This window comes from Leucoraja erinacea, chromosome 2, assembly GCF_028641065.1.
Source record: "Leucoraja erinacea ecotype New England chromosome 2, Leri_hhj_1, whole genome shotgun sequence".
NCBI lineage: Eukaryota > Metazoa > Chordata > Chondrichthyes > Rajiformes > Rajidae > Leucoraja > Leucoraja erinaceus.
The window spans coordinates 76279105-76291742 of NC_073378.1; the positions used below are offsets into that span (position 1 = coordinate 76279105).

Consider the following 12638-nt stretch of genomic DNA (forward strand, 5'->3'; position numbering starts at 1 on the left):
TCGTACCTCATCTTTTCTCCCTGTATTGTCTTTTTTGGTTATCTTCTGTTGTTCTTTAAAAATTACCCAATCCTCTTGCTTCCCGCTCATCTTTGCTACGTTGTACTTCTTCGCTTTAATTTTTATACTGTCCTTGACGTCCCTTGTCAGCCATGGTCATCCCTTTCTCCCCTTGGAATATTTCTTCCTCCTAAGAATGAACTGATCCTGCACCTTCTGTATTATTCCTAGAAGCACCTGGCATTTTTGTTCCACTGTCATCCCTGCTAGTGTATCTTTCCAGTCAACTTTGGCCAGCACCTCCCTCATGGCCCCATAGTCCCCTTTATTCAACTGCAACACTGACACCTCCGATCTACTCTTCTCCCTCTCCAATTATGGATTAAACCTGACCATGTTATGGTCACTGCCTCCTAATAGCTCATTAACCTCGAGGTCCTTTATCAAATCCGGTTCATTACATAACACTAAAACCGGAATTGCCTTCTCCCTGGTAGGCTCCAATACAAGCTGTTCAAATAATCCATCACAAAGGCATTCTACAAAGTCCCTTTCTTGGGGTCCAGTACCAATCTGATTTTCCCAGTCTACCTGCATGTTGAAATCTCCCATTACAACCACAGCATTACTTTCACTACATGCCAATTTTAACTTCTGATTCAACTTGCACCCTATGTCCAGGCTACTGTTTGGGGCCCTGTAGATTAGTCCCATAGTTCTATCCATACTGACTCCACATCTCCTGTTTCAATGTGACCCATTGCAAGGGACTGAATTTCATTCCTCACCAACAGGGCAACCCCACCCCCTCTGCCCACCTGTCTGTCTTTTCGATAGGAGATATACCCTTGAATATTCAGTTCCCAGCCCTGGCCCTCTTGTAGCCATGTCTCAGTAATTCCCACAACATCAGACTTGCCTGTTTCTAACTGAGCTTCAAGCTCGTCCACTTTATTCCTTATACTTCGCGCATTCATATACAGTACTTTGACCTCCGTATTCACTTTCCCCCTCGCAATAATGGGCCCTGACCTTACTCTGTTGTCCATTCTCAAGCTTTCCTTCCCATTAATTTGAGAATCTTTTGTAATTTTTCCTGTAGCCTCTTCCCCTTCAACTCCATCTTTATACTCCCAATTTGTAAATCCTTCCCCCCCACTATTTAGTTTAAACCCACACGTGTAGCCCTAGCTTTATCTTTAGTCAGCTTCATTAAATAGGGCAGCAGACATATTTCATTCTGAATTGAATCTTGATGCTTCCATTTCAACAATATGTACATAATTTTTGACTCTGTACATAACAAATACTTACCTTAATTGATAGCTTAATAGTTTCAAGAGTGTTAGATGGTCTTGATATTACTGACAAGGCAATCACATACTCTCTAAAATCAATTGTTCCATCTTTAATCTGAAAGAAATAACCAATTAGTAATTTGCAAACCAAAGCAAATCTGTTGAACTTCATTTTGATGTTGTTTATTTTTTTTAAATCAACCTAGATGGTATTATTTTATATGAAGAAAGAATGAAACATGAAGACATTTAAGACTGAAGAAATGCCGAGGCTGCTCTATGCCATGGAGGTTCAATTTAAAAAGAGTATGAGACATCTCAGGCACACCCTGAAATAATGCAATTGTCAATTTTCATTGAAAACTTTTATTGTTAGTAAGTCTGTGACATATATTCCACATATCTAATATCCATAACTTTAAAAGAAAATTAGCCAGTCATTTTAGTGGCCAGTATTTTTAAGCAGTTGCAGTTAATCTTGATATTTATTGATCATTGCTGGAATGTAAAAAAAAAACCTTCCACTGGTGAAATATACAACCACCATTTTATCACTACGATCATCGATCAAATCCAAAATGATATTGCACGAATAGAGTCAATAGGGGTAAGTTATGCTATGTCTCCAAAGAACACAGTGTAATTCTAAATGCAAACAAATTGCAAAAATGTGTCAGCAAAAATACGAGTTTAGCTTTCAAATGAGCAGAAAGCACGAGAGACATTCCCTGCAGAACATGGCATAGCTTACTCCAAAGAACTCCATGGTTGCTCTACCATTATGGAATTGATCAATGAATATGGATAGAAAATGGCTGGTGTATATTTCTCCTGTGGAAGTTTTTTATTCACTGTCTAGGCTTGGGGGAAAAAAACATCTTCATGCATACATTAAGCCTTCAACCAAAGTTTCAGATGGTTGGCAAAACCCTTGCAGCAAATTAATATAATCACAGGATATATCTGTGATTATATTAATTGGGAGAGTATAAAAGTACAAATGCATTTTTTTTATTTTTTATTCCGAGGAAAGAAGGATCCAACTCTCAATCTGCAAATTCACTCAGTAGAGGTCACCATTCGGACAATATTGATTACAATGTATTCAGTATAAATTCAGTAATTCATACAGTGGTTAACAGTACCATTGAGGATCTGTGGAAAATATGTACAGTTGACTTTATGCTATGATTTGCTGTCAATCAATATGGACGAAAATGTGCACCTACGTTTCTTGCTATTGAAATTAGAAAAAATAGTAGAATTAGAAAACCAATATTTGTACAATTATCATAACATATTAAATCAATACAAATTAGAAGTTGCACAGGGAAGTATTGCTATTAAACTTAAAATTACAACTGCACTCTTACATATTAATAATTTCATAAATAATTATGACAACTAGCTTTTTATAATATATATATTCTGGCTATTTTATGCTGTCCTCTAAATCTGTATCCTCTGGCCACATGCCATCCTGTCACCAGAAAGTGTTTTCCTATATTTACTTGACCAAAAAAATGGATAGAAATTATGAATCTCCTCTTAATTTTCTCAATTGCCAACAGGGCTTCACCGTTTCCCAACATCTGCCCTCGGAGTTTGGCATTAAGTCCTAGAGTGTTATGTTTCAGACCAGGCAAGTCAAAGTTTAAGACTTACTTCAGTTTCAAGGCTGAACAGTAGTAGTCCCATTTTGAAAGGCTGGAAAAAGACTGTCTCACTACTTAAGCTGAGGCCAACTATCATGTAGTATTTTGCCCAGCATCTTTTGCAAATCAATGGCTGAAAAATTCACTTGGCTAAACAAGTGGCTGAAATCTGCATTGTATCTAAAGTAGAAATATGTTCAATTTTCAGTGGGCAATGCTCAAATGAGCAATACATAATGGAAATAATTACAGATGTAGCCACTGGATAAATCATCTTAGATTTTCTAGTGGGCAACCTCTGGCAATTTAAAAGATGACATTTTCTGCAATTCATGCACAGAGTGCTTAAAAAACATTATGTGAATTAAATTCTGGTTTAATGTGCATTTTAACCACACTACTCTCATCTACCAAATACTTCCTCCAATAGGCCTGTAAATGTGGCCATCCCCTTTCCATTATTAGATATACACTCAATAGCATCAATCATATGGTTGTTTATATGATTTTTAAGGTCAATTTTTCATTGCTTTTCTATGAATTTTATTACTGCCGTATCTTCCTGCTCTTGCTTTTAAGTGCTACTAATGGGTCCCATAATTGCAAAAGGAACATTTTCAAACCAAAAATTGGATAATCAGGCAAGTTAATGAACACACAGCATTATTATGCCATAATGTACAACCTTTGGCTTACATCTCCCATTGGATATAGAAGATGTCACTTGGATAAATTAATTCTAATTTTTGGGGACTTTTCTTAGCCTTTCCCAAGCAATACCAGTTTATAAATTTAACAAGGTCCACATATTCAGTGGCATGTTCGGTGTGGCGCGCCTTATGGCAGCGGCTCGACTGCAGTTCGTCCGTCTTTTCTTTCTTTTTGTCCCATTAGGTGTATGTTTTTGGTTTGATTTTTTAGATGTGTATATGTGGGAGGGTGGGGGAAACTTTTTAATCTCTTCCGTGTAAGGGGACCCGACGCTATCCCTATCGGATCTCAGTTGTCGTTGGGCCTAACATCGTGCAGCCGGCGGCATCCAACCGGAACCAACCCGAGGGCTCCAATCGTGGAGCCTGCGGACTCACCATCGCGGAGCAGGCCGATTTAGGAGCGTGGAGAGCTGTGGTGGTGCGCGGCTGCGACACGACTTCAGAGGCTCCGGCTACAGGCCCTGTGGACGGTAACATCGGGAGCTCGCAGGTCCCTGGTGGGAGACCGCTTTTCGGAGCTCCCGCAATAGCAACTTCTCCCGCCCGAATCGCGGGGTTAAAACGGCCCGGTGCAGTGCCTTACATCGCCCGGCGCGGCTTTAACGGCCGCGGGACTTACCATCGCCCGTCGGGGGCTCTAACATCAAGACCCGGAGCAGGACCTTACATCGCCCGGTGCGGCCTTGACGGCCGCCGGACTTACTATTGCCCTCCGGGGGCTTTAACATCGGGAGCTCCGGTCGCCTCGACGCAGCAGTTGGACTGCTTGACCGCGGGAGAAGAATAAAGAACAGGGAAGAGAGAAGACTTTTGCCTTCCATCACAGCGAGGAGGTGTTTGGAGATTCACTGTGATGGATGTTTATGTAAATTGTGTTAATTGTGTGTCTTAGTTTTTTTAAAATTATGTTATGACTGCAGGAACGAAATTTCATCCGAACCATGTCTGTTTGAATGACAATAAATGGCATTTTATTCTATTCTATGTTTGCCAAGAGTATAATTCACCTCATCAAAAAGCGCAAAGATATCTGTTAATGCATCAGTGATTGGCAGCTTCAAATAATCAGCGAATATCTCCAGAGTTATTCGTTTTCCTCTCTCTCTTTTGGCACTTTCTGCAAGTTCATCCAGTTCTTTTTCAACTTGTTTAGGCTTTAAACTAGAAAAAAAAAATAACACAGTCAATCAACCAGCATTAATTCTAAAATTAAAAAGACAAATGCAGTAAAAAGTTAATTTATCATTTGCTTTAGTAAGTAAAATTTCCTTTTGAAAGTGCATTCTCTGCATGAGACTTTCCACCAATCAGCTTCTATTCCAACCCTTCCCCCAAGCATTTGTACTTATTTGAAGCAATGGTTTTTATGCAATTAATACTGAACTTTCGAAGAAAGCTATTTTGAAGGATAGGAATTGTGCACTTCTAGTGCACATCTATGAGATGAATTAAATGACTTGGCATGTCTGCAAATGATATTTCATAATTGGGAGCTAATCTAACAGGGCAGTGAAGTAAATGATGGAAGGGATCAGCTTTGCTTATTTTATTCAGCCCTTTCGGCAGAACTAATATTGTTCCTTTGGAAATTAAAGATAAAGAAAACATTTCAGACACCACAGCTCTCGGCTTTGTGTTTTGAAGATTTGCTCAAATTTACTTAGCAGTTCCTACAACAATCTTCAAGAAACAGAAAATTAGGAATGTTATTCTGTTTTTGGGGTGTGGGTCTCATCGACAAGGCCAGTGTTTACTGCCCATCCATAATTGTCCTCAAGATGATGGTGATTGATCTTCTTGAACTGCTGGTCAAGATACTCCCACAATTTTAGCACATGCAGAATTCCAAGAATTTGAAAAGAAAGGTATAAGGAAAGTACTGTTTAGGCTGGAAATGTGAAATTAAGGCAAAAAAAGCACGAGTGCCTTGTATTTTTTAAAGCAAGAACCTACTTGAGTTTTCTGACAAGCTTTGCAAATTCTAGCAGACAGGTATACAGCGGAAGTTTCAGTTGACTCTCGGACATTACAATCTGACAATCTTCAAAAGTATAGTCAGTCACAGGAACACCAAGAGCACTAAGGGGGACAGATTAAAAAATAATTAAATATTACAGAAATATTAAGATAAAAAATAATTAAATATTACAAGATGTGAGGCATGATTAAAGGAACATTTCTTTGAACATTTCATACACAAATATACTGAATGAAGCAGCTGTTAGCCAGCAATAAATAAAGAGTTGCTGGCTCCCTCCCACCAAACAGCTCAAATGTTATTTTAGACACAAAGTGCTGGATTAACTCAGCAGCTACGGTAGTATCTCTGGAGCAAAAGGATGGGCGGCGATATGAGATAATTCAATGTTCATACTGTAGGTTGTTAGCTACCCAAGCAAAATAAGGGGCAATGCTCCTACAATTTGCGTGTGGCCTCACTCTGGCAATGGAGGAGACCCAGGACAGAAAAGTCAGTATGGGAATGGTAGTTGAAATGGCTGGCTACTGCGAGATTGGGACACTGAATCAAAAGAAAAAGTGCTGCATATTTTAAGCAGCAAGTTGGCCACCAGATTAGACATCTTATAATCAGTAATATTAGAAAAATAGATTCTGTTGTTCCTTATTTTGGTCATGAAGAGATGATGTTGATGAGTTCCTGCTGATGAAAGAGTCTGGATTTTGCATAGTACAAGCAGTTCGCAAAGGAATTGCCAGCAAGCATAAAACGTCTGCAGATGCAATTCCATTAAGGGAGTGTTTAATTCTGTGGCAACTTTCCAGCACGTGAAACTGGGAACTCAGCCTAACTGGTACAGGCACAGCACCTTTTATTTCAGCGGGGAACAGCTCAGATGAGTTTAGGGCGGTGTCAATTTACATCTTTTTAAAATCACCTGCGTTTAAATGTTCCAAATATTTAAGGTGAGAGGCGCAAGATGTATTAAGAACCTGAGGGGCAAATATTTCACGCAGCGGGTGGTGAGTAAATGAATCGAGCTGCCACAGGAGGTAGTAGAGAATGGGGTCGACAACCTTGTTCTGCATAGGGGATGGAACGTATGTCTGTGAGTGGATGGCGGGTTACATTTATCTCGTGTACACATGGCTCTCGCCCCCATCCCGCCCCGGATGGCAGGCATCAAATCACGTGTTCACAGAAAGTAGACAAAAATGCTGAGGAAACTCAGCAGGTGAGGCAGCCTCATGCAATCCTTGCATGTCTCACCCGCTGAGTTTCTCCAGCTTGTCTACCTTCGATTTTTCCAGCATCTGCAGTTCTTTCTTAAATGTGTTCATAGAAGGTGCACGGCTGTGCCGGCAGCTTTGTGCAGGATGCGGCACAGACAGAGCTCGGCCGCGCTCGGGGTGGTTGGATGATTACGGGGTAAAAAATCCGCCTGCGGGCCGGGTGATTTCGGGGGCCGTAGGTTGCTGACCCCTGTAGTAGAGGCAGGTACTATAAAGGCATTCAAAACATTTGGACAGGTACATGGATAGGAAAGGTTTAGAGGGATATGGGCGCAACGTGGGCAAATGGGACTAGCTTAGATGTGGCATCCTGGTCGGCATGGACAAATTAGGGCGAAGGGCCTGTTTCCATGCTATATATGATTGATTCAAATTGCTTTTTATCTGTTTTTTTAAAAATATTTCCATCAACGATGCTTTTCCATTAGTTTTGAACTTATGGAGACATTCAAAAACATTCAATATTTTGACAACATTGACAAATGGCCATGTCTGGTAGTGTGGAATATCTGTCTTATTTTGTAAGCCATTTTCTAGGCTTGGTTTGTTCTTACCCGTACTTATTGCCACATCAGTCTTTCCTTTAAAAATATACATTTTAAAAATATCATTAATGCCTCATATTATTTCCCTCCAGGGTGGGGTGGGGGAGGAGCCAATAATCTCTTTAAGTTGCCAAAGTGAATATTGACACTCAATTACTGATTTTACGCTACAAGAAGCATCTTCTGACCGTGATTATTGTAAAAACAAAGTCTTTCTAAAATTTTGGGCATAAGGCTCGAGTATGGAGGAATATATTTGGAGTATGGAGGAACAGCAAGATCTTGATGTACAAGTCAAAAGATTCCTGAAGATGGCAGCACTGGAAGATAGGACAGTAAAGACAGCGAATTGGACGATGTACTTCAGGAACCAGGGCACCGAATTTAAGAGCACGGAAGTTTTAGTACAGCCTTGCAAAACATTGATGTTGGTTTGGGGTCCTTGTAATAATAAAGCCCTCACACCATGTCAGGTTATACACTGTTTATTTAGAATAAACAATTACAAGCTCTCATTTGAGTTCACCTCAGACTGCGGAGTGCAGTAGACCGCAATGCTAATAAACTAGTGGGCGTAACTACAAAAGCATGACTCATAACATGAGACACTAATCTACATCCCCCCCTCTTAAAGAATCAATAACATTGTATACCCATAACTAAACAAAGCAAAAATCACAACGCAATTCACAAAAATCACTATGTAGTCAAACATAGTCCGGATACTTCACGACCGGCACGTGTACGATAAGAGGCCATCTCCATTCCTCTTCCCCAAGGACAGAGTTGGTGATTTCACCGCCGTGGGGGTGGACCAACACCTCTGGAGTCGAAGCAAGAGACTGTGGCACAGGCGAAGGTGGGACAGACAGAGGAACTGTCACAGGCATGGATTGTTGTGCTGGCAAGAGCATGTGAGGGTCACCAGATGCAGATTGAAATGAACTTGTACGATCCAGATAATGAGGAGGGATTGGCTCGTTCACAGGCAGAAGATGTTGTCTGTTTCGTCGGTAGGTGCCGCCATCGGCTCTAACAATGTTACGACCGTGAATCCGAAGCTAGACCAAGAATCACTCCAACACGCTCATGGCTTTTGTCAGTCTGTAAGCGGACCACCTGTCCTTGGGTCAATGGTGGCAGAGGCCTGCTCGTCTTGTCGAACCATTTTTTTTTAATGTCACCCTTCTGTCGTAACCTGGTTTGAATATCCTCAGGTGGAAAGAGATGTGGGACTAACGTTTGTTCTGCGACGGGCGGGGTACGGGTCTGCCTTGACAATAATCGTTGAGCAGGGGAACCCAAGGCAGGGTCATGGGAAATGTTGCGTAAGTTGAGCAAATCCAGGAACACGTCAGATTTGGCTCTGTGAGAGCGCTCCATGAGTTTCGCACATCGGACAGCCCGTTCAGCCAGGCCATTAGACTGTGGATACTCAGGGCTGCTGGTGATGTGGTGAAAATTCCAGCGTCTGGCAAACTCTCGGAATTGTTGGCTGGTGAACTGGCTGCATTGTCAGTCAACAGCTTGCCTGGAGATCCATGGATTGAAAAATGACGAGAAGTGGGGCTGCTGAGAAAATCAATGTCGAACCACCCTGAATACGAATCCACGAGCACCAGGTACTGCTTGCCATGCCACTCAAATAAATCAGCTGCCACTGTAGACCATGGGAGCGCAGGTACAGGATGTGGCAGAAGTGGTTGCTTTTGTTGATGAGGTGCCATGCTATTGCACACAGCACAAGCTGCCACATTGTCGTTGATGTATTCGGCCATGCCAGGCCAGTAAAACATGCTTTTCGCCTGTGAAACAGTGGCTTCAGCACCTGGGTGTCCTGCATGGACAGCGTCGAAATACCGGTGATGCAACAAAGCAGGAACCACGGCTTTGTGTTCTTTTAAAACAATCCCGTCTTGTAGCACTAATTCGTCCCGAACAGGGAAGAAAGGTCGGGCTGGCAAAGGAACGTTGTAGTGCTTGTCTGGCCAGCTACGCTTAATGACAGAGGTCAGGGACCGTAGGGTCTTGTTGGTGGTAGTGTGGGCAACCATGATGAAGGGACGAAGGATACGGACATCACAATAAAGTCATCATCCTGTCCGTCCTCGCTGGCGGCCCGGAGGCTCACTCGGGATCACACCATCTTGGCTTGAAGTAGAAAAGGGACTACTTACTGCAAATGGTGGCTTGGGTGCATTGGCTTGACGTTGAAAGGCAGTATTTACTGCTAATGGTAGCATGAAGTTGAAAGGCACTATTACTGCAAATGGTGGCTTGGTTGCTTTGGCTTGAAGTTGAAAGCCACTACTTACTGCAAATGGTGGCTTGGATGCAATGGCTTGAAGTTAAAAGGCATTACTTACTGCAAATGGTGGCTTGGGTGCTTTGGCTTGAAGTTGAAAGGCACCACTTACTGCAAATGATGGCATGAAGTTGAAATGCACTACTTACTGCAAATGGTGGTTTGGGTGCTTTGGCTTGAAGTTAAAAGGCACTACAGTAAATGCACTTACATCCTGTTTGCACTGTATATTGATTTTAGATAAAACGCTACCACTTATGGCTGTGATTTTTGGCCATCTTACTCAGTCCCCCTCTGCTGAGCAGGTGCAGAGAATTCTTCCCATCAATGAAAAATAAACGTGTTTAAAAAAATGTTGAGAATCTCTCTCCTGTCAATCACTCCATGAAAGCCACACCTTTTCCGGTGGGGGGTTATAAAACCCGGAAACGTGGGTGTGGCTCAGTCTCTGCATGATGGGGGAGGGAGAGGTCACGACTCACTGTCTTTAGTGGCTTTGCACCCTACTTCAAATGGTATGACACTGCACTTGAATTTGGTGGCCTTGCACCCTGCTAGAAGTGGTAAGAAACTGCACTTGAATTTGGTGGCCTTATACCCTGCTTGAAATAGAATTTCAAGGATTAGCCGTGAGTCAACTACCAGCCCACCAGCCGTGGGTGAGTGAGTTGCCAGCACAACAGGCTTGATTGACTGAGACGCCAGCCCAAGAATCCATTTGGCGCACAATTTTCATACTAGCCCCCTGGAAACCAGTCCCTTCAGCCCACAACACCCATACTAGCGCTCCAGAAAGCCCCCCCCATCCACCCACCCACCCAACTGGCCACCAATATTAGAATTGGTGGAGAGGTGGAATATTGCGTTGGATGACCAGCCCTCCTGTGTGATGCTGGGACCCAACGGGTCCCACTTAGTCTAGTATATAGATGTAGTCAAAAGAAGTAGCAGAATGGTCAGGAAACTGGGAACAAATCCAAAACCGGTGAACTCACTGTGGAATGATCAGAGATTGTGAGGCCTGGCATCCTCGGCGCTTGTGACACGCCGGCTCTGTCATGCTGGCTGTTCCCCCCTGCTTTTCGGCCGAGGATTGAAGATCCGATGTTTGGCTTGAGGCAGCGTGACAGAGCCGGGACGGGCACCAGCGGTTCGGAGAAATGTCGGCATTTTCCGAGCAGAGCCGGGCGTCAGCAGCCGTTATGGTAGCTGGCCAGCAGGAGGCGACAAAATTAGTGAGTGAGGGGGGGGGGGGGGGGGGGGGGGGGGGAGGGAGGGGGTGGAGGATTTTATTACAAAACGTGTAGATAAAAATGTCCAAATGTTTTGAGGAGTGCATGAGTGAATGTAAAAGTGAATTAGGTAGCGATATGGAAAAAATGACGGAGATTCAGTGCGTGGTGCTGGCGAACCAAGGAATCAAAGGCCGAATCTGGCACCCACACCCCCACACACACAGAGTTTTAATAGTATATAGATATAAATATAGATAGATAGATATGATTAGTGCTATCATACTTACTTTGCCATTAACCTCCTGACGTTGTTTGCATACAAAATGGGATTCTTCCTTTCCTCCTCAGAGGGTGTATAAACTGGCAGAAACTAATTGAAACAAGCAAAATAATTATTTAAAAAAAAGGCTAAAACACATGTAACTAGATATTCAAACTGTTTACAGAATGACATAATATTCTTTAACAAGATTTTCCGTGACACACATGCAATTTTACAAAATTTTAGCTAAAACTATTAAAACTTGTGTGCCAGATTTTATGGAAATTGATCAAATGGCCTGACAAATTTATTTACTTGATCTTCAAGTGTTTCTTTCATGGTACCACCGGACAATGATTGTTATGGTATTAGCATTCATGCAGGTATTGAAAGAAATAAATAAATCAGGAAATCAAGGCTGAGAGCAAAATTGAAAGTTTAAAAAGCACCAAGGACATTGGAAGGATATAGAACAAATACAAGTAATATTAAAATACAAGACAGATACATTTGATCAGGTGAAAGAAAAGCTACCGATATTCATTGTCAATGCCAGAGTACTTTATTGTAAACATTTCTGAAAATCTGTTTCATTTCTATTGAGTATTAAATGCGTTCTGCATTTAAGAGACAGGGAATGGAGGGATATGGATTATATGCAGGCAGATAAAAGCTAGTCTTGGCATTACGTTTGGCACAGACATTGTGGGCCGAAGGACCTGTTCCTGTGCTATTCTGTTCCATTTTCTACTACAGATTGTCCACAATATACATCTTCAAAATTATTCGTCTCGTGAAGGGAAGTGATGTTCAACATTATTTTAAAACTAAGTACACAAAGCACATTACATCTCAAAGATTACAATACAACCAATGGCACGTTTCTATACGCACATCCTAAAACAAAAAATGAAGAGTGTAATTTCCACTTTGACTTTCTGGGAAAAGATAATGCACACATTTTTAAATAAGTAGGCAAGGACACATCACTTCCAATTTGAACTACATTGCTCATGACGGACATGAAGATTATACAAAATTTAAAAAAGGAAACCAAATTGCTAAATGTTTGTTGATTTTGTTCGATTTCTCTGACCCAAGCAGCGCAGATTCTCTAATTTGTATAGTAAAGAAAGGAAACTAAACAAAGGTTGGAATTTTATGCACTTAAGAGGAGGAATATCACAAACCTAATAACATCTGACCACAGGTTTCATGTCTGAAATGTTTGTTCAGTGATTATAAATTTGGAAACTGTAGGTCAATATCAAGAGGGTTGACACAAATATAGGGGATTTTTAGTGCAGAATATAATTGATTACAACAAATATCTTATTCTTTAATGATATCAAACGTTAAAAGATTAATTTAAA

At 41.6% G+C, this 12638-nt stretch overlaps 1 protein-coding gene across 2 annotated transcripts in view; it reads right to left on the minus strand.

Moving 5' to 3' along the window:
• Positions 1–12638, minus strand: part of lpcat1 (lysophosphatidylcholine acyltransferase 1) — a 108565-nt gene that overhangs the window by 14546 nt on the left and 81381 nt on the right. For both annotated transcript variants that reach the window (XM_055658955.1, XM_055658948.1), the window contains exons 9-12: positions 11291–11373; positions 5620–5745; positions 4674–4827; positions 1315–1413 (exon numbers count right to left, since the gene is read on the minus strand). In XM_055658955.1, the coding sequence (XP_055514930.1) occupies positions 1315–1413; positions 4674–4827; positions 5620–5745; positions 11291–11373 (462 nt within the window). The remainder of the gene's footprint in view (positions 1–1314; positions 1414–4673; positions 4828–5619; positions 5746–11290; positions 11374–12638) is intronic.